This window comes from Haliotis rufescens, unplaced genomic scaffold (genome assembly GCF_023055435.1).
Source record: "Haliotis rufescens isolate VD_foot unplaced genomic scaffold, xgHalRufe1.0.p SCAF_10, whole genome shotgun sequence".
NCBI lineage: Eukaryota > Metazoa > Mollusca > Gastropoda > Lepetellida > Haliotidae > Haliotis > Haliotis rufescens.
Window position 1 is genome coordinate 23,012,920 of NW_025963780.1, and position 24,177 is coordinate 23,037,096.

General features: G+C 40.3%; 1 protein-coding gene across 10 annotated transcripts in view; it reads right to left on the reverse strand.

The window, feature by feature from the left end:
- LOC124130846 (polypeptide N-acetylgalactosaminyltransferase 5-like) overlaps window positions 1-24,177 on the reverse strand; it is a 390,720-nt gene that overhangs the window by 37,385 nt on the left and 329,158 nt on the right. For all 10 annotated transcript variants that reach the window (XM_046493865.2, XM_046493869.2, XM_046493866.2 and 7 more), the window contains 2 exons: window positions 23,099-23,633; window positions 6,755-6,908 (listed from right to left, as the gene is read on the reverse strand). In XM_046493865.2, the coding sequence (XP_046349821.1) occupies window positions 6,755-6,908; window positions 23,099-23,489 (545 nt within the window). In that variant the 5' untranslated portion in view covers window positions 23,490-23,633. The remainder of the gene's footprint in view (window positions 1-6,754; window positions 6,909-23,098; window positions 23,634-24,177) is intronic.

Below are 24,177 nucleotides of genomic sequence, written 5' to 3' on the forward strand. Positions count from 1 at the left end.
CCACCTGAGCTGTTCTATCTGTCCTGTCTCTCCCCCACCTGAGCTGTTCTATCTGTCCTGTCTCTCCCCCCACCTGAGCTGTTCTATCTGTCCTGACACTCCCCACCTGAGCTGTTCTATCTGTCCTGACTCTCCCCCACCTGAGCTGTTCCATCTGTCCTGACCCTCCCCCACCTGAGCTGTTCTATCTGTCCTGACACTCTTGGTTAGACAGTCAACTGAACGTCCCCTTGTTGTTAATTTCACAACTGTCACTAGCATGTATATTCAATCCAAGTTTGGACGATTGATGTCTTCAACAAGTCTTAAACACTTCGGGACTACGGACAAATCTGTCCCCCAATCCCATCAAATAATTTTTGAATCAATAATAATCAATTAAATCCAAAAAGCAGTGGGACTGTAAGGCCAGACGAAGGTCGAAGATGAAGGAACTCGTTCTTAAGTTCATCGAAGTCTAACCCTAGGTACTCACATTGGGGATGCTTTTCCATTTTTGAAGAAATCATGAATTATTTATCCGACAGCTGAGCATGAAATTTCCCAAAGGAAATGAACATTTCTGTTCCAAATTGATGCCCTGATTTCAACTCCAACACCCTTCCTACCAAGACTGGTCTTGGTGCCTTTGTCCATTTTCTAATGAATATAAATTGATTTATATAGTTGTGAATTTGCATGAAACTCCTTTGAAGTTCTTAAAGCACTTTCAGGACGACTGACTTTTCATCTATAGACAAATTATGACATCAAACATTCTCGTATCAGCAATAATTTTGACAAATGGAGCTTTGTCATGAAAAAGACAGCCAAAGAGTATCTGAAATGTCTGCAATTCTAGTGAAAGTGCACCTTTGCTTCAAGTATGATAATCACTGATGGAAATCAAAGCAATGCTTGTAATATGATCATGATGATACATGGTCATTAACTTCTACTGGTTGTCCAATTGATTTCTTGTACTAACTCTTTTTGAACATACACTGGCAGAATCTGGAATAAATGAATGACGTTCACCATGGATGAAAATCCCTCCTCTGCGGAGTGAGTGAGTGAGTTTGGTTTTACGCCGCTTTTAGCAATATTCCAGCAATATCACGGCGGGGGACACCAGAAATGGGCTTCACACATTGTACCCATGTCTTCGGCGTGACGAGCCAACGCCTCAACCACTAGGCTACCCGACCGCCCCCCTCTGCGGAGAACTGACATGTTTGTATTTATGATAAAAAATGAATACAGAATATTGTGACTCATGGTCTGTAGACAAAAGATATACAAAATATTTCAGGGCCTGTTTATAAAAAATCACTGAGGAATTAATAACATTGTCATAAAGACGGTTTGAACATATCACCTTTCTAGGGCTCGATTTAGCGACATAAAACATGCACCACTGCAACCTATTGTTGAAAATATGCAACCTGATGTTTAAGTGAAAAATTAAAATTTGTGTCTGGCTAACCATTACTCGTTCAACATTGGTCTTAAAATATGTACATAAGAAATTAAGTGAGTGAGTGAGTGAGTTGGGTTTAATGCCGCTTTTAACAATATTCCAGTTATATTGCGGCATGTCAGCTAAATGTGGGAGGAAAACCTGAAGTGATGCAGGTCTCAGACGTTTACCACTTCGGTGAAACCCACGAGCACGGGTATCGTGCTGACAAACCTAAAAATATAATCGGGGCGAACCGGGATTACAAACCCACAATCATAGGTTTCTGGAGTGCCCAAGGGACGCAACTCTGCACAGCGAATCGCGGCGCCTTAGATGACTGGGCCACCCGTGCCCCCTAAGAAATTAAGACACTTACAAATAACACCATACTATATCACTAATCTCTGTGTTTTGTGTAATTTCTCATACTTTCGTGGGTATCAAACTGCGGGTTCTTCAAGATAATGAGCTCATGTTCCCATTATGATTTACAGCAACACGTCATTAATTAATGTGACCCTGGCAGCTGACCCGCCTGTTTCAACTTTGATTAATGGGACATGGTGCAACCTTGTTCTGTTGGGTGCAACTAGGTTTTCGTGTCCACATGCTCCTGGTGCAACTAGGTTTTCATGTCATCATCATCACCATCATCATCACCACCATCATCATCACCACCACCACCACCATCATCATCATCATCATCATCATCATCACCACCATCGTCATCATCATCATCATCATCATCATCATCACCACCATCATCATCACCATCACCATCATCATCACCACGATCATCACCATCATCATCACCACCATCATCATCACCACCACCACCATCATCATCACCACCACCATCATCATCATCACCACCATTATCATCACCATCATCATCATCATCATCATCACCACGATCATCATCATCACCACGATCATCATCATCACCACCATCATCATCACCACCACCATCATCATCATCACCACCATTATCATCACCATCATCATCATCATCATCATCACCACGATCATCATCATCACCACGATCATCATCATCACCACCATCATCATCATCATCATCATCATCATTGATCATCATCATCAAAGTCAAGTTATATATATCTCACATTACTCCACAATGCATGCTCAATCACAGTGAGAAAAGTTAATCTTGAAAGGCGATCAGGAACTGACACGTTCTCAGGTGAGATTTGAAGAGTGATAAGCTTGGTGAATGTCTCAATTATTCCACTCTGTGGCGGCAGTGGCGGCAGTGAATGAGATGGACCCATAACAAAACACACACACTTGAAAGTCCAACTTTTTTTCTAAGATAAATAAATGTCTCCACAATTGGGTACACATTACAAAACTGATCCATTAAGGGAGCTGTAAATTCTAATACCATAAAAACATTCAGTCTAAAAGATCAAATTTTAAAAGATTAAATGTTATTCAATGACATCCTTATTTGAAATGTTTTTGACATCATACAGTTTAGCCTATTTACATTCCGGCTAAATTTTGTCGTAAGATAATAAACTTCACATGGAACGCTGAAGCTGAACATTAAGTTTAATTACTCTCAATCTTAATCATGAACTATGAAAATAACCAAAGATTTTTAACATGAGATTAAAATATTTTAACAAGTTTCAAAGAATACATGTAAATCTGACCTAGGTTTCAAACAAATAAAGATTTCTACATTAAAATTATTTTGCAAATGTATTCTATGTATTTATAAACTTAATGTAAATAGCTTCTGAAAATGGGAAAGTAAACAGCTTTAAATGTAGGCTACAGCTAAACTAACACAGGGATACTGCATCAAATATACACAACTTGAGTGGATGACCATCTATAATAAAGTCAGCAACATACCAGTTTATTATTATTAATTATTAAACTACACATTTATATACCACAGGTATCCAGGTACTAGTATCTGCTCAAATGCGGTTTTATTTGTTCCCCGACCAAGGATTCATTTGCATTCCAGTTATCATTTATATCATTTATATCATAGTCACCAATATACTATTTATATCATAGTCACCAATATACCATTTATATCATAGTCAGCAATATACCATTTATATCATAGTCAGCAATATACCATTTATATCATAGTAAGAAATATACTATTTATATCATAGTCAGCAATATACCATTTATATCATAGCCAGTAATATACTATTTATATCATAGTCAGCAATATACCATTTATATCATAGTAAGAAATATACTATTTATATCATAGTCAGCAATATACCATTTATATCATAGTAAGAAATATACCATTTATATCATAGTCAACAATATACTATTTATATCATAGTCAGCAATATACCATATTTATATCATAGTCAGCAATGTACTATTTATATTGGAGTCAGCAATATACCATTTATATCATAGTCAGCAATATACCATTTATATCATAGTAAGAAATATACTATTTATATCATAGTCAGCAATATACCATTTATATCATAGCCAGTAATATACTATTTATATCATAGTCAGCAATATACCATTTATATCATAGTAAGAAATATACTATTTATATCATAGTCAGCAATATACCATTTATATCATAGTAAGAAATATACCATTTATATCATAGTCAACAATATACTATTTATATCATAGTCAGCAATATACCATATTTATATCATAGTCAGCAATGTACTATTTATATTGGAGTCAGCAATATACCATATATGTCACAGTTAGCAATATATATCCCCTACATCTCAGTAATCAGTTATATCCCACTCAGCAAGTATGTTAAAACATTTGAAAATGCTACCCTTTGTCAAATGCAATGTTTTTCAGAACGGAGAATTTTTTGTGAGGCGCAATTGTTTTCGATGGAATGTGGAGTGATTCAGTGCAAATAAGGCAATTGCACAACAAAACGTTTGGCAAGCACAAAATTAACAAGATAGTTTAAACTTTTTTCCAATTTTGTAACAGGATTTCAAGCCACTGTTTACACGAGCTCGTATGTCAAATAATCACAAGGCCGAAAATTCTACATGTCCATAGTCGGTTCTACTTAGAGACCCAGGACGAAAACACTGCATATTGATTTTACTTGCAATTCAAGAAAAGTTTCAAAAGCTTACATTTTAACACTTTGTTTCCTTTCCTTCCCCAGCAACTATTCCTTTAAAAGCAAAATACTTAAGTTCAGATAAATAAAACACCCACTGATGGTTGATGATGTCCGTCATGCATTTTTTTCGATTGTTTTTCCACTGTCTGGGTTTGGGTGTGCAAAAAACGTCACAACAAATACAGACATAATAAAATTTAAATTTTCCACTGATGTGACAAATTGATTTCGTGATTTTTTTCTCTAGGGAGACTCCTGCCTATGTAATCTCGTCTCCGTTTGTCTGGTGAAAAATCTCCTATTCTATTTATCGTCTGCGCCTCCCGTGTGTCTCATTGCGCTATAATGAAGGATGGAGTGCCTGGAGAACCACGCAGACTAACTTGCTGCTCTAACATGGGTGGCTGAGTGGCGAGAGGTGTGCAGTATCGTTGTCACCTAACTATTTTACTGAAAATAATAATAATAAAAATGTGTTGCATGTAAAATGATGTACAACTATCCTGAAACATCGACACCCAAAATTAAACTTCCTTAGCTGAAAAAGACCTCGTTAGAGTGAGCGGCAGGGCGAGTGGCAGGGCGAGTGGCAGGGTGAGTGAGTGAGTGGCTGAGTGAGTGAGTGAGTGAGTGAGTGGTTGTTTGGGTGAGAGAGTGAGTGAGTGAGTGGGTGTTTGGGTGAGTGAGTGAGTGAGTGGGTGGGTGGGTGGGTTGGTGGGTGGGGGGATGGGTGAGTGAGTGAGTGAGTGAGTGGGTGGGTGGGGGGGATGGGTGAGTGAGTGAGTGAGTGAGTGAGTGGGTGAGTGAGTGAGTGGGTGTTTGGGTGAGTGAGTGAGTGAGTGAGTGAGTGAGTGGGTGGGTGGGTGGGTGGGTGGGTGGGGGGATGGGTGAGTGGGTGAGTGAGTGAGTGAGTGAACAAGTGAGTGAGTGAGTGAGTGAGTGGGTGGGTGGGTGGGTGGGGGGATGGGTGAGTGAGTGAGTGAGTGAGTGAGTGAGTGAGTGTTTTCAACACATCAATAGTGTGCCAGGGGGTAACTTGAAATCCAAAATCATCTAGATGCTGTTCATAAGAATGTGTAGAAAAATTCTCAAATTCTTGTCTGCATAGAGTTAACTTTCCAAATGTAAACTTGAGTCTTCACTAGATATCGCTGTGTCAAGTAATCAGCAATTTCTCACTGCCATTTATCCCATTTCCATCCCTGTAAACAACATTATCCGGAACTTCACATATAAGCGACGCTCCATGGCCGGCTGCAATGAGGCTATCCGGAATCAGATTGACTGTGAGACAAAACTAATCGGCCCCCTCCCTGACAACCAACATGATCTAGACTTACTCCTCGTCTGTGATTAGCATTATCTAGACTTACTGCTTGTCTGGGATTAGCATGATCTAGACCTACTCCTTGTCTGTGATAAGCATGTTCTAGACTTACTCCTTGTCTGCGATTAGCATGATCTAGACTTACTGCTTTTCTGTGATTAGCATGATCTAGACTTACTCCTTGTCTGTGAATAGCATGATCTAGACTTACTGCTTGTCTGTGACTAGCATGATCTAGACTTACTCCTTGTCTGTGACAAGCATGAACTAGACCTACTCCTTGTCGGTGATAAGCATGTTCTAGACTTACTCCTTGTCTGCGATTAGCATGTTCTAGACTTACTCCTTGTCTGTGATTAGCATGATCTAGACCTACTCCTTGTCTGTGAATAGCATGATCTAGACTTACCGCTTTTCTGTGATTAGCATGATCTAGACTTACTCCTTGTCTGTGAATAGCATGATATAGACCTACTCCTTGTCTGTGACTAGCATGATCTAGACTTACTCCTTGTCTGTGACTAGTATGATCTAGACTTACTGCTTGTCTGTGACTAGCATGATCTAGACTTACTCCTTGTCTGTGATTAGCATGATCTAGACTTACTCCTTGTCTGTGACTAGCATGATCTAGACTTACTCCTGGTCTGTGACAAGCATGATCTAGACTTACTCCTGGTCTGTGACAAGCATGATCTAGACAATCAAGTGATTGATATTGTGAACAACAATCCACGCCTTCGGGATATGATGATATACCATCAGCCAAGTCACCAAGGCTGACCAACCAATCCATTTCGCCACTCTCTTACGACCAGCATAGGACGCTCGGGACCACAGGGGGTCAAGCCTAATCTAGACTTACTCTTTGTCTCGGACGTCTGGCAGACTTCTATGGAGCGAGATCATATCACTAGCATATTGGTTGTAGGCATTTTTCTGCCAACCATCGTCATACTTCTTCCGATCTGCAGGAGAGAGGTTGTCTTTGTTGATTGCCACGGGTTTTCCTTGCTCCCCTGTGAAACAGAAAACACACATTAGATCAAGCACACATGGACAGCGAGATTTGGGTTGTACTACACCGACGTTACTGCAGGGGAACCAAGCATGGGCATGACCCATGTTGGGAATAGAACCCGGACCTCCGTCAAAACTTCACTTCTATGGAAGGAGCTGACCAATTGACTTTCTGTCCACCGAAAATAATTTTTCGGGGTATAATTAGGGTAAGGAGGAAAACAAACACAAAATACATTTTTTTCAGGAGTCTATTTTGGTTTGTTTTAAATCACAGACCATCCCCCTCTTTCAATAGTCATAGAAAAACAAATTTATGGAACTAGAAATACAAAAATTAATACTTAGGAGTTTTTGCTCACTCATTTTTGCAAACATCTGCAAAATGTAACAAATATAACACTGATCATTCAACCTGTGATAATCTGGGTATTCTCAGCCAATCAAATCTGTTGCACCGGTGCTCTATTGCCCAATCAGTATCACCCAATGAAGTGACAAAACAACAACAATATATTCTGCCCCAAGAACTTAGGATCATCGATTCAGCAATGACATATAGACTTACTATAGTCCATAAACAGTAAAATTGCTTTGTGGATTGAGGTCTGCAGGTCAAATTCATCCTCCGTTGTAATGGTCTTGCTCAAAGTGATCTACACAGGCTTGACAGCTTATTTCGTCAGGTTGTGATTAAAATAATTCAGCACATGTAATAAGCTCCCATAAACACCTCGTGCGGAATGTTGTGTGATACCAATCTGAAACTCTCCTTGTAGCCCAGGGCCTCATTCTATAAAGCGACTTTAACACTACGACTACCATAAGTCTAAGGAAGTTAATCTAGCACCAAGAACTCTTTGTAGAAAGAGGCCCTGTACTCCATCCTCACAAGACCTCCATCTTTCATTTCCTAAAGAGGAGGCTGATGTACGATATCCCGTAATTATGACCAATCATGAGATCAGGAACTTATGGGTGAAAAACCACATTCAGACTTTTCATTATACTTTAGTGAGTGAGTGAGTAGGGTTTTAAGTCGCTTTTAGCAATATTCCAGCAACATCACGGCGGGGGACACCAGAAATGGGCTCCACACATTGTACCCATGTCGGGAATCGAACCCGGGTCTTCAGCGTGACGAGCGAACGCTTTAACCACTGGGCTACCCGACAGCCCCTTCATTATACTTTAAAACTGCAGGATCTTAGAGACACATAAATACACTTCACAAGCTTATATTCATATTTATTATCGAGACACATGGCATCAACCATTATGACTCATTTTCCGACTTATAACTGTTATGTAATAATTGCAGTTTTTAGATGTAATGTCTGATGAACTGAACGTAGACATGTCTGCTGAAAGATTTTGAAATAATGTTTTTATTACATTACGAACTAAAAGAGGGAAAAATAAGATATTTTTGTACAGTCCGCACACATGGCGATCCTCACTGAAGTAAGTTGACATCAACGTCTTATGACGTCACAGCACAATTGTATCCTTGCACCCACAAGGTTCCTTTTCTCCTGGTGGGTCACAATTGTTGAATAATGCAATGAAACGTAACTAAATGACAGTCTTCAATACTGTAGCTGGTACAATAAGGCCTTACAGACCCTGATACAAATATATATCAAAAACAGCCCATGCAAGTCTATAATGTTTGGCAAGTCTAGATTACTGCAGAGAGTCTCTGGGCTCCCTTTTATTATATTTTGATTAAGATAATTGAACAACTGTTTTTTTCTGTACGACATGTTCATTTTAGAGACTAGATGTTAGTCTAGACAAGCTCGAGGATCTCCAGGCAGATGTTCTGTCCACAAAACTATGGAGGCGGTCAGCAATATGGATTAACCAAGATCCTTCATAGCAGTATAACAGTATGCTGTCTAACAAAAGAAACATCTGTACGCTCTGATATTAAACATTGAAAACCAAAGTCACAAAACCAATTACAATTCCAACGAAAAAAATACATTTTGTGCCACCTTAACATGTCCTTATGTAAACTAACTGGAGTGAACAAATATTGATTAATGGAGAACTACAGGATAGCAATGGACTAGCAAAATAATTTATTTCTAAACATAGCCGAGATATCTATCATGTTGATACCATGGCTTTCAGTGTACAACCCACCATTATAGAAGCTGAATACCCTTCTCATTGACAGACGTCATAGCTGCAGGTCTAAATGTCGAGGGAATGCATGAGAAAATGTCAGTGGAGCCAATTGCTTCAAGCTCTATCTACAGTACTTGAACAGAGTCTGTCTAACGCTTCACTGTATCGGCTGAAATAGCCCACAAATGTGACAATTAACAGACACAGCTTGTTATAAGACTTACACTGATGCAATCTTACAATATTTGGAATACTGGCAGTTGCCTCTCTGCAGCTGAAACCTGACACCATACATCTTCCGCAACCTTTTTGTGATAATCGTTGTGAAGACTTCAGAAACATGTTTGAATTTCAATAATATCAAGCAGAATACGAAAGAGCCATTTTGAAACTGGATGTCAATGAAATTCATTTTGAGGTCAAAAGCCTGATAACTATGAATCATAGCAGCTCATTTATAGGTCTTAAGGTTTATGGTGAAGGCAAAGCAATCAATGAGAGGAGTTAATTTATCCATGATATAGAGAACAGTTTCAAAGTCTACACAGTAGGCAAAGCATGAGTGATACATAAATACATCCAATGGAGAACAAATTTCAAGCTTAATGCTTAAAGTTTAATGTTTCCAGTCAGGAATAAGCAAACCAGTGGTTGATAGTATGAGCATCAATCCATGCAGTCAGGAAACGTTGACCCAAGAACAGCCAGGTCATACAATGTGGCCACCCTAGCTATTCTAATAAATCGTCTTGATCGACAGGCTCAATCACACATTCTACCCTGGAATCCCCATGTAAATCAAGGTAAAGTTAAATACGCTACTCGTTTATTCAACTCAGTTCTCTCTTATGTTAATCTATTCACATAAATACTTATTTCTTTTTGTAGCTACTTTTCTTGAACAATATCCAATTATCGAATTCGAATCTTGATCGAATCTGGACAAGACAATCCAGTGATTGATACCATGAGCATCCATCCACGCATTTGGGATACGATGGCATGCATCAACCAAGTCAGCGAGCCTGACCACCCGATCATGTTAGATGCCTCTTACAACAAGCATGTGTGTGTGTGTGTTTTGTGTGTGTGTTTTGTGTGTGTGTGTGTGTGTGTGTGTGTGTGTGTGTGTGTGTGTGTGTGTGTGTGTGTGTGTGTGTGTGTGTGTGCCTCCGCTTGGACAATGCCGATTTATAGTGCTAGGCCACTGAGATACCATGCCGCAGTTTAACATGAATACCCCACTCAGACACAGTATACTGACACCGAGCCGACCAGTCCTTGTTTTAGCCATGTTTGACATTTACACAGGAAAGAAAGCAACTCCTAGCAGACAGACAGACTTTTGTGTTTATTGTAGTACAGCTTTACGACTCAATTTTCAATCATCTCTATAAGGAAAAGTGTATTTCCTCTATACACAATGTGAGGATATTGCCAGCAATAAATCTGGGAGGTGACGGCCATGTTTCTGGGAGAAACCGAGAGCTTCCAGTTCCTGCCCACCTGTACAGCACATGGAAGTCCTACCGTATTCAACATAATCCAAGACTTTGTAAAACTGGCTTACAGATCCTGTAACATAATTGAACATAGGTGAGGTGAGGTGAAATGGGTTTAACGATGCGTCCAAGAGTATTGCACTTATATAGCGACGTGCATGCACGTGTGTCTGTGTGTGTGTGTGTGTGTGTGTGTGTGTGTGTGTGTGTGTGTGTGTAGCTGCTTGTACTAGTCCGGACTGATGCTGATTTATAGTTTGCTCAAACACAGTGTTGAATAATAATACTCATTTGAATAGTTAAAAAAATATTTAATTATTTTTTATTGATGCTCATTTAAATAAAATAATCAGTCTTAAAAGAATTCAGTGACTGAACACAGGATCATACACCTAGTCTGGCTGTGGTCTCATGAGTCCATCCTTACTTTACAAATGCTTTATAATGTTTTTGAGGCCAGACGATCCCTAGGGACAGCGAGGGCAGAAATTATTCTGACTATGGTAACACGAATTGTGGTTTATGTGTTCATAATTTAATGCATTTACTTTAAGTTTCTTACATACACTGAACTGCATGCTGGGATAGGAATAACCTCAGGAAGGTCATCCAGATCACTGTAATTGAGGTGGGGTGGGGGGGGGTCCAGAAGTTGTCGGGGGGGATAGAAGGAGTTGTCGCCGCTGTTGGTAGACTTACAGCCTGGTCATCTTAGCCATTGAAAATTCAGCTGTCATAATCTGTTTATCAAAGTGAGTGAGTAAGTTGGGTTTAACGGCGCTTTTAACAGTATTCCTGTTATATCACAGCGTGTCAGCTTCATGTGGGAGGAAAGCCCGAAGTGATGCAATCCTCAGATGTTTACCACTTTGGTGAAACCCGCGAGCAAGTGTATGGTGCTGACAAACCTAGAAACATAATCGGGGCGAACTGGGATTTGAACCAACAATCATAGGGCTCTGGCATGCCCAAGGGACACAACTCTGCACAGCGAATCGCGGCGCCTTAGACGACTGTGCCCCCTGTTTATCAAAGAAATGCAAGTTAAGGTCCATAAATAGACAAATAGATTGCAATTCGAGAGAATTACCTGAGGACAGTGATTGCCAATACCAAAGCCCTGCTCAACACTGACTGTCCTGTGAAACTAACAGCTTGTATCAATGTACCAAATGTCCTTTAGGCAAAGTGAGTGAGTGATTATTGCTTAAGGCTGCATCAGCATTCTTGCAGCTGTTCATGGCTTCCGCTGTGACAAACACACTTTTGTCAATCTGTACACATCCTGTCCCCAAATCGATATCGTTGTATATATATCAATAATTACCCTCTAGCCAATACGTGAGTCGCATAAGAGCACACCTAATTTCCCTCCACACTGACTATTTTCTTTAATGTATAGGTGAAAAGGTTCTTAGCGGTGGAAACAGCAGCATCTATACACATCAATCGCAGCCTTCACCACAACAGCTGCAGCCTACATGACAACAGCAGCAGTCTACATGACAACAGCTGCAGCCGACATGACAACAGCATCATGTTACATTACAACAGCAGCAGTCTACATGACAACAGTTGCAGTCGACTTAACAGCTGCAGCCTACATGACAACAGCAGCAGCCTACATGACAACAGCTGCAGCCTACATGACAACAGATGCATGCTACATGACAACAGCAGCCACCTACATGACAACAGCAGCCACCTCCATGACAACAGCTACAGCCAACATGTGAACAACAGCCACCTACATGACAACAGCTGCAGCCTACATGACAACAGCAGCCACCTACATGACAACAGCATCATGTTACATGACAACAGCAGCCACCTATATGACAACAGCAGCCACCTACATGACAACAGCAGCCACCTACATGACAACAGCTGCAGCCTACATGACAACAGCAGCAGCCTACATGACAACAGCAGCCACCTACATGACAACAGCAGCCACCTACATGACAACAGCAGCAGCCTACATGACAACAGCTGCAGCCTACATGACAACAGCGGCAACCTATGCATGTCAATATCAATATCTTCACCATTCTGTGTTTCATATAAGATAATGGTTCAGTTATGATATGGCATCGACAGCATCTCAATATAAATATTGTCATACAAATCTTAATCTGTTTTTTCCTTCCTCAGATCCAAGCCTCCAAAATCAATAGAACCATGGAGATGGCTTTAATAGTTTTGCTTTTTCACAAATTGGGGGAATGTTCTTGTTGAGGCTATTGTAGATGGGTCAGTAGCGGATGGTATTTACTCAGTGGGCTGTTTACGTCGGGGTATAACTAGATGACTTTTGTCTGTGTTTAAAAAGCTGCCATCCCAGTGGAAATTCCAGGGCAAAGTAGGTCCTCTGTACCCCATGCTTGTCTCCCTGTGAGGATTCCAGGGCAGACCAGGTCCCCAGTACCCCATGTTTGATCTTAAATCTCTCAATAACAGACCAATGATCTTAGATCTCTCCATTAGACAGACCAATTATATAAGATCTCTCAATAACAGACCAATTATCTAGATCTCTCAATAAAAGTCAAATGATCTTTGATATCTCAATAACAGACCAATTATATTAGATCTCTCAATAACAGACCAATTATCTTAGATCTCTTAAAAACAGACCAATTATCTTAGATCTCTCAATAACAGACCAATTATCTTAGATCTCTCAATAACAGACCAATTATCTTAGATCTTGCAATAACAGACCAATGATCTTAGATCTCTCAATAACAGACCAATGATCTTGGATCTCGCAATAACGGACCAATTATCTTAGATCTATCAATAACAGACCAATTATCTTAGTTCTCGCAATTAAACAGACCAATAATCTTAGATCTCTCAAAAAAGACCAATTATCTTAGATCTCTCAAAACCAGACCAATTATCTTAGTTCTCTCAATAACAGACCAATGATCTTAAATCTCTCAATAACAGACCAATGATCTTAGATCTCTCCATTAGACAGACCAATTATATTAGATCTATCAATAACAGACCAATTATCTAGATCTCTCAATAAAAGTCAAATGATCTTTGATCCCGCAATAACAGACCAATAATATTAGATCTCTCAATAACAGACCAATTATCTTAGTTCTCGCAATTAAACAGACCAATAATCTTAGATCTCTAAAAAAAAGACCAATTATCTTAGATCTCTCAAAAACAGACCAATGATCTTAGATCTCTAAAAAAAAGACCAATTATCTTAGATCTCTCAAAAACAGACCAATTATCTTAGATTTCTCAATATCAGACCAATTATCTTAGATCTCTCAAAAACAGACCTATGATCTGAGGTCTCGCAATAACAGACCAATGATCTTGAACCTCCCAATTATTATCTTCCTAGTACCTCTTATGACAAGCATAGGATGTAACCCTGAAACACAACATGTTCACATTCCACTCTCACTGTCATCATTCGGTTAACACTAATTCTAACATAAGGATATCTGCTTACTTAAAATGCCAAACCATTCTAGTCACAAAAAGCCCATTCTTCAAGTAACCACTTTTTGGAATGAATAAATCTTCAATCATTCACAAGGAAAAACTATCAATCCTGAGGTACAAAACAAGATTTGTGTAAAAGGTTCAAAACCTTCTCATCCTTTTCATTACCTGGGATCACTGAATACAACATTTACAATTGAACACCTCATGCAGTACATCTTTGTCATGTAGTTCTCCTACAGAGCGTTAAAACACTTCGACCAGTGTCAGCATCAGAGTATAAGTATCTCACTCTCATACATCTCTGTTTAGTCTTCTTCTTTTTCAATCTTTCTGAAGCTAGCAATCCACCAAACTAATCACTAACTTCAAGAAATTCCAAGATCTTCTAGAAGCTCTTAATGCTGAAGATACATATCTATGTGTACAGCCTTCCCCCTTGCCTACAGCACTTAGACCAGAGAGGCCTTTTATCCCCATAGCCAAATTAATCTGTGTAAATGTACGTGGTGTGGATGGCGCCAATCTTCAGCACTCAATCACGAGTCCAAGACCTTGGAACATACAGGTACCGCCCACACTGGTGGGTTACGATCAGGTAGACGAGTCAGACAGTCTTTGTGACAGAGTATTTGATGTATTTGTTTTTCATATGACACTGACAAAAACATAGGCAATGTTTTCATAATGTGAGTGAGTGAGTGAGTGAGTGAGTGAGTGAGAGAAAGGATGGAGAGAGAAAGAGAAGAGAGTGACACACAGAGAGAAGCAAAGTTAGAGAGAAAGAGAGAGAAGATGGAAGAATGAGAGAGAGAAAGTTAAGGGGAAAGAGAGGAAAGCAAAGAAAGAGAGAATGAGAGAGAAAGAGAGAGGAAGCAAAGTGAGAGAGAGAGGCAAAGTTAGAGAGAGAGAGAGAGAGAGAGAGAGAGAGAGAGAGAGAGAGAGATCCAGGTTCACCAGTTGGTACAACTATTTACACTCTCATGCTGGAGCAGGCAACCAATTTCCACCTCCACTGCAACCAGCTGGTGTTCTTAAGAAAGGCTTACTAAGGCTCTTAATCATGGACAGCGGCCTCACTGCACGACACAGAAGCTGTCCGAGTTGGCAGGATTGTGCGAAATACCCACAAGAACTCGATCAGCTCTTCTCTGCCATAGAAATGGTTGTCACATTCTAAGCCCCTGCAAATGACATTTCTGGGTTAAAAAAGAACACTTTTGTTAAAGGTCACCCTGAGAATTCTGACGTTTTAGCGGTTATATTGTACTGTGGTTAAATTGTGTTTCTTTCGCCATCAAGAAATAAGGGTTTTTTATTCCAAAATTTCACTGACTTTTACAAGATCTTGCTTGGCTGTGTGTGAAATGTTTCTAGTTTCAAATTAACTGATTGATTTTTGTCTTTTGAAATGAACCCTATACTTTGTGTGCTAATAGTTTTTAGACTAAGAAGACTCATTTCATAATTGGCTTGTGGTATAAAACTTAACATAAAACCCCATGTGAACCTGCCATAACTGATATTGGTAAGTTTTGTTTGTTTGTTTGTTTGTTTGTTGTTTAACGCTGCACCTAGCAATATTCCAGCTTTATGACGGCGGTCTGTGAAATAATCGAGTCTGGACCAGACAATCCAGTGATTGATATCATGAGCATCGATCCACGCAATTGGGATCGATGACATGTATCAACCAAGTCAGCGAGCCTGACCACCCGATCCCGTTAGTCGCCTTTTACGACAAGCATAGTCCCCTTTCACGGCAAGTATGGGTTGCTGAAGACCTATTCTTCCCTGGAAACTTCACGGGTCTATATTGGTAAGTAATAGCACTGTAACGATGCAGCGATGCAGTATTGTAGTGATACATACAATACATTACATTACAGTGTTATTGATGTAAGAACAAAATGTCAAGCAACACTGTTCAACAACCAGCAATTCTCTAGTATTTCCCTGTTGGTGTTAAAGCTCTGCATGCTAACGTCAAACCCATTCAACAGAGGTGTCACTCCCCGTGCATCTGATGTCGAACCCATTCGACAGGCGAATAGCATAACAACACCCTAAAATAAAACTCGCCATATCTATTACCGTATTCGACGTAATAAGCGCCCACGGCGACATTTGCTAATATATTGGCCAGTGAACAATCCAAATTAGCACCCCTTCCGATTGATAATAGTACACAATACTTATTTATTCGCGTATAATACACACTCGTGTGTTATATGCACCCTTAATTATGGGCAATTAAATTCTGGAAAAAATATATCTGTCGTACATAAACACTTCAGGCTGTCAGCATAAACCACAAAATTTATCTTTCAACTCTGTTTTTTTCACTAAAATAATATTCTAATAAGAGCCCCCTATTTCTAATTTTGAGAGCGCCCTGGGGCTTATTACGTCGAATACGGTACGTAACATTCGCACAGTCCTCAAGCCTATATGTTTCTGCCAAATATATATCAATCTCTGACATTTAAAATCAAATGATTCTGGGTTGTGATCCCTCTGCAACAAGAAAGAATATCAACTAAGGAAACATGAGTTCTGTATCAGCATACAAATCGTATTGCACTCATCACATCGGCATATGCATCGTATCGCAACCCCATCACATCCTTATCTAGTCAGTAAGCTGAGTTTATCTGACTGATGATAGGAGAGAGAAGAAATAATGATGATGAAGTTACAGATATGGTATTAATAGTGGAGATTCATTAAAATTCTATGGCCACAAGATGATACAAACATATCATCAATAAGATGATTATCTCGATTGTATGATGACTGCTCTTCAGCCTCTGACCTTAACAATCATTGTGTCATTAGGCACACTCAATGTTATTCCTCTCCAGTGAAATATTGATTGGAAGGGCCGAGGACAGGTCAGAGGTCAACAGGCATTAGTATAGTGCTGACGGACAATGAATATTCGGAGGGGTGAAAATGATATTTAAACCATGACAACCAGGTTCTGGCACATATGGTTGCACCAACCTATCACAGTGGGGAGCTTTGACTGGTGGCAGTGATAGTGAGCGAGTGAGTTGGGTTTAATGCCGCTTTAAACAGTATATCAGTTATATCATGCCGTGCCAGCTTAACGTGGGAGTAAAGCCCAAAGTGATGCAGGTCTCAGACATGTACCACTTCGGTGAAACCCACGAGCACGGGTATGGTGCTGACAAACCTAGAAACATATTCGGGGTGAACCAGGATTCGAACCCACAATCATAGGTTTCTGGTGTGCCCAAGGGACACAACTCTGCACAGCGAATCGCGGCACCTTAGACGACTGGGCCACCCGTGCCCCCTGGCAGCCATAGTACAGAGAGGTCCACAAACGGGATATCGCTGCAAGGAACTTGATTCTGGCACAGCTAAGGGAGGCAACTCTACATGACTAGGCGACCCAGGGTACAAAAGACAAATTACATTTTGTAACAACTCAATACAATGTCGTTAAACAAAACAGAAACAGAAACTAATAAAAAAGTAAAAATAACCTTATCATATAAAGCGAAAAAAGTCATACACGTGAATTCAATACCAGCCATTGTGTTACGGATGTATCACACATAATTATAAAATAGCACAGGTGTTAACAAGCATCACCCTCTGTCTCGCTATTGACATTATGTTATATTGAAATTGTTCTTCATCAGATTAGAGCCGTGCTTTAACGCTGTTGGCAGCTGGGATTTGTAAATCAATAAGTCAATCTTCAACATGCTGCAGCAGTCATTACATAGCTGATTTCATGACAATATTTTAAACCGACTGACAGCTGTGATAAGAGGTATACTGCCTGTGTAAACATTTGTCACGATAAAGAAAACAGATCCTACAATACGTGTGTGACAATACTGTGTGGTCTGCTTATTGATAATGAAACATGAATGCTGATCTGAAAAAAACAGATGCCTTGATATCAACCACTGCATTTTTTGTGGATCAGATTATTTTTTATGGACATGAAATGTAAAGAAATATTTATAACTTATAAAAGTTTCATGGACATAATCATTCATTTAATAGAAAATATATAATTTAAAAAGAAATAACTTTGTTATTTTGGTACAAATAATTTTAATCTTATGACCAACAATTTCTACTTATGTTGTAAAAAAAATTGATTTATGACAAAAACAATTAATACAAAACATTCATCTAAAATGACAATACAGAAGAATAAAATTCTGAATTGGTTCAAAAGTTTTGCATATCTTTACTAAGCACTGTAAATATCTACCCAAAGATTTCATCATGAAAAATGTTCTCATTAGTAGAACAGAAAGGTTAGCCTAACACTTGGTATATGAAAACATTTCTTTAAAATAATTGTTGCTTTTTTTCACAAGAACCTTTCCTCTTCTGCTGTTTTCAAAAGGAAACTAGACTTGATTTAGTTTCATCTAGACTTGCCTAGGCTTTTAGTGAATGTGAGTGAGTTATATAGTGGTTTTACGCAGCTTTTAGCAATATTCCAGCAATATCATGGCAGGGGACACCAGACATGGGCTTCACATATTTTACCCATGTCGGGAATTGAACCCGGGTCTTCGGCGTGACGAGTGAACACTTTAACCATTAGGCTACCCCACCACCTGGCTTGGCTAGGCTTTTATATATATATTGTCGACAGTCATGGCGTAGGACTACAGATACGTTTGCCATGAGCCAAAACATTCTGAATCAGCCTATGATTTATGTGAGACTGTTGTAAGCATGGCCTTTGTGCCAAGCGTCCATCTTGTGACAAGAATCTCATATTTACTCAGCAGCTACAGAATCAATAATACACAGCCACACACCAAGGCAGGTGTATTAACCCCTGAGAGGCTCTGAAAGTGATCACGTCAAATATTTGACAAATATTACAGCATTAGGGGCATATTTCACACTGGTATGTGGCAACAAACCAACCCAAAAACTGATGATGATGGAAAACACCAGGCCTTGTTGTCACGGAAACATTTTTAATTTTTATGAATATTGCTGTGGAAGTTTTACTTCAAACAATTAATATTTTCTGAGGCTGTACATATTCATGGAGTGAGTGAGTGAGTGAGTATGGTTTTACGCCGCTTTTAGCAATATTCCAGCAATATCACGACCCCAGAAATGGGCTTCACACATTGTACCCATGTCGGGAATCGAACCCGGGTCTTCAGCGTGACGAGTGAATGCTTTAACCACTAGGCTCCCTACGCCCCAGTGAGTGAGTGAGTGAGTGAGTGAGTGAGTGAGTGAGTGAGTGAGTGAGTGAGTGAGTGAGTGAGAGAGATTACCTCCTCTTTGAATAGTATTCAGTTAGCCTGCATAAAAAAGGTTTCTCAGGCAAATTTGTCTAAAAGTGAGGAGCTAGGTTGGACGAATTTACGAAGGTCACGTCAACCTCGACACAACAGTGTTTGACTGTCACAAGCAAAATCCAAAAGGAGGTCAGAACAGTGCTGAGAACTGAGGCAATCTAGACTTGCCAAATCATTCCAGACTTGAGTAAGATTCACTGTTTTATTTATTTCCTAGGGTTTGGAGGTGAGGTGAAATGGGGTTTAACGTTGCGTCCAAGATTATTGCACTTATATAGCGACGTGCATGTACGTGTTTGTGTGTGTGGCTGCTTGTACTAGTCCGGACCGATGCCGATTTATAGTGCTAGCCCACTGAGATACCATGCCACAGTTTAACGTGAATACCCCACTCAGACACAGTATACTGACTCCAAGCTGACCAGTCCTTGTTTTAGCCCCTTAATGCCGAGCGCCGGACCTTCCCCTCTCCAGGCGGACGCTCTACCACTAGACCACGGAGGCGGTCCCTAGGGTTTGGAGACTACTAGTTACACTATGAGTGAGTGAGTGAGTTGGGTTTAACGCCACTTTTAACAGTATTCCAGCTATATCACGGCGTGTCAGCTTAATGTGGGAGGAAAGCCTGAAGTGATGCAGGTCTCCGACGTTTACCACTTCGGTGAAACCCACGAGCACGGGTATGGTGCTGACAAACCTTGAAACATAATCGGGGCGAACCGGGATTCGATCCCACAATCATAGGTTTCTGGCGTGCCCAAGGGACGCAACTCTGCACAGCGAATCGCGGCGCCTTAGACGCCCCCTGGTGACACTATGAACAGCTCCTTATAAAATGTCATCTGTCAAGCATGGAGCACAGTCTTCATATGATATGGAAATGTTTCTCTTCTTATTGGCAATCAAAATGACTGCCATGCAGGAAGCCAAGAACCATTCCCTGTTTTTATCTTTATACAGTCAAACACCGTCAAAGTTGAGGAGACCCACGTAAATACTTCGTTTTATCCAAGGTTTGACACAACCAAAATTGATGACAAAAGAAGGAATATGCAGGGACCAAGTTTTTGAGCACAAATGTTTTTAAACACTAGTAAACACTAGTAAACATGAGTAAACACTAGTAAACACTGGTAAACACTAGTAAACACTAGCAAACCTCAATTTGCCATCGATGCAGTAATTATTAATTCAAACTCTAAACAGTCAAACATGATGTATATTGTCTAACTTGAAAATCAGAATCTTTGCACGCTCTAGGATCTTAAAAGTCATATTATTGATTTGTTTAAATGTGGAACAATTTGACCAGTCACCGTCGAGGCTCCCTGCACACATGATCGCGAGAACTACATTTTGAAACAGAACTGTCAAACTTCAACAAATATGACTTTTAACGAGTCAAAGTATGGCATTTATAATTTATTTATCCATTCTCTGTCAACTAAAGTTCATTTCAAGGCGTCAATAGTGGTAATCTGACTGTGGTTGCTGTTAATAACGGTGAGTTGTGCGATCTTCCGATCGTTTCACACACAATTTCACCGGAATTAATTAAAACAACATAAAAAGGAATTTTGAAAAAAAATAATGAAACATGAGTCCAGATATACAATGAACACTTTTTATAACCAGACAGTGTAATTACATGATTAATTTGCGTACTTCAGTATGGATTTGTTGACATGGTATTTCCGGTGTTACGTGCTCACGGTAATTTGCCTTGGGGGAAAAAAACATCAAAACTACTTATGGCGTGTATAATGCATATACCCTTCTACCCAGCTGTTTTTTTTTAAAAAAAAGTGTGCACTATACTCAAGAAAATATGGTATTTAGAATTGCCTATTTGGAGGATAGAATTACTACACATCCATGGACTTATCTTTCAGTACAGCCTTGGAGTAAGGCTATGCAGACTGCAGTGAGACCTCATATCAATTCTACCTCTAGTTCATCACCTACCGCCTCCGTAACCTAGGGGTAGAGCGTCAGCCCGGAGCGCGGAAGGTCCAGGATTCAATCTCCGGTCGCGTCATACAAGAAGACATTTAAAGATGGTACTTGTTGTTACCCTGCCTGGTGCTTGGCATTAAGGGGCTAAAACTAGGACCAGTTGGCTCGGAGACAGTATATACTGTGTTTGAGTGGGGTAGTCATGTTAAACTGTGACATTGTATCTCAGTGGGGTATTGCTATAAAATCGGCATTAGTCCAGACTAGTACAAGCAGCCACACACACACATAGTCAATTGCATGCACATCGCTATATAAGTGCAATAATCCTTGACGCGATGTTAAACCCAATTTCAACTCACCTCACCAGTTCATCACCAAGAACAAACAAGCTTGTCTAAGCCACTAACAGTTGTTGATAGTCTGGCGGGTAATACCTATTGTTATCACATTGCAGGTGACTTGATGAAGTGACCGTAATGAACTGGAAGTGTTTTAATGACCCTGTAGAGCTCCTTGGACTCTCAGCTGTCCTGATTGATGACAGCATCACCTTCAATTCTCTGAGAACTCTCAGACACCAGGAAGGTAATTACATTTTTCACTGCCTCTTGAGTCAAACCAGACACTCAGAAAAAAACATGTTAGTGTCTCTCTAAAAGTCTCCATTACCATCATTACATCAAGACATATACTTTCTAGAACTGAATATTACTGAAAGGTCAAGGACATCCTCAAGAAGTATAGGTAATGAAGTATTAATAAGCCTGTTATTCTAATTTCAATTGTTTAACGAATATAGATATATTTTTCTGATTTTCTGTAGCAAATTGTCATCATGGGAGACAAGCACGAGATACTGTGTTCCTATGCTGCCCCAAATTCCCATTGGGAGACAAGCACGAGGTACTGTGTTCCTACCCTGCCCCAAATTCCCATCGGGAGACAAGCACGAGGTACTGTGTTCCTACGCTGCCCCAAATTCCCATTGAGAGACAAGCACGAGGTACTGTGTTCCTACGCTGCCCCAAATTCCCATCGGGAGACAAGCACGAGGTACTGTGTTCCTACGCTGCCCCAAATTCCCATTGAGAGACAAGCACGAGGTACTGTGTTCCTATGCTGCCCCAAATTCCCATTGAGAGACAAGCATGAGGTACTGTGTTCCTACCCTGCCCCAAATTCCCATCGGGAGACAAGCACGAGATACTGTGTTCCTATGCTGCCCTAAATTCCCATCGGGAGACAAGCACGAGGTACTGTGTTCCTACGCTGCCCCAAATTTCCATTGAGAGACAAGCACGAGGTACTGTTTTCCTACGCTGCCCCAAATTCCCATCGGGAGACAAGCACGAGATACTGTGTTCCTACGCTGCCCCAAATTCCCATCGGGAGACAAGCACGAGATACTGTGTTCCTACCCTGCCCCAAATTCCCATCAGGAGACAAGCACGAGGTACTGTGTTCCTACCCTGCCCCAAATTCCCATCGGGAGACAAGCACGAGATACTGTGTTCCTACCCTGCCCCAAATTCCCATCGGGAGACAAGCACGAGGTACTGTGTTCCTACCCTGCCCCAAATTCCCATCGGGAGACAAGCACGAGATACTGTGTTCCTACCCTGCCCCAAATTCCCATCGGGAGACAAGCACGAGATACTGTGTTCCTACCCTGCCCCAAATTCCCATTGGGAGACATCATGGAGTAATGTGCACCTATCTTTTCTACCCTTGCATTCCATGGCCATGCAGATATAAAGAACTGACTAAACAATGAAGTAAAAATAGACTTACCAGGATCACTGGGGTTAAATGGATGTGGTGTAACTTTTCTTTGAACCATATGAACAACACCACCTTCCGCTGGAGGCTTGGGTTTAGGGTCTTCATTGTGTCCATGAAATTTCAGTGAATCCCTATCACTTTCATGAATTTTCCTATCATGACCTAATCGTTCGACTTCTATATGATCTTTTTCAACTTCATTTTGATGAAAATCTGGCGGCGGATGCAATGGTTTGTCCTCCGATCCATCTCTTCTATCCCTGGGTACTTTATCCTCACTGTCCACGGACGCCCACCTGCCTGGGCCACTGTACAACATCACCGACAACAACCACAACACTGGCACCATCAACATGGCCTTAATCAACAACCCGCGTCGACGTCGTAGAAAACTGGCCATTTTCAATTTGTATGTTTTTTGACACTGTCACAGATTCTTCTGGGATTTCAACAGATTCTGTATAGTATGGAATTCTGAGTACTTCTCGTTGATTTAATTCTTTGTGAAACCTTTCGCTAGCTCAGCAGTCTGGGAAAAGCAAACCTGGAATAGAAACGACAAAATTGAGATACAATTTCGTATATCAACATCATTCACATATAACAACGTTTATGAGAAAAATAATTAACTCTGTGAATAATTTTTTACGAATGTTTCAGCTATGAATGTAATATTCAAAGGAGTCCATCAGTATTTCACAAGAGATCGACATGTCATGTCATCACAACTAGCACTGCAGCATTTCTCCCCATCAACGACTGTGATAATAAAACAGATGGTTAAGACATCCATAGTGATCTCAGCACAGTACCATCACCTGTATACTAAGCCTTCATGTGAGACTCAGGACCTGATGATCCTATAATAGTGCTACAGCCAGCCACAGCAATATCAGTCTGAATAATAGGATTGGTGAAGATGTTGTGTTGTGAGGTGAGGTGACACTGATTTAACATCTCGTTCAAGATTATGGCACTAAAATGGTGATGTGCATATTCCCTCTCTCTCTCTGTTTTCTCTATCTGTTTTTTTCTCTCTCTATGGTTGATTTTTCTCTCCCTCTCTCTCTCTGTTCTCTAACTCTCTG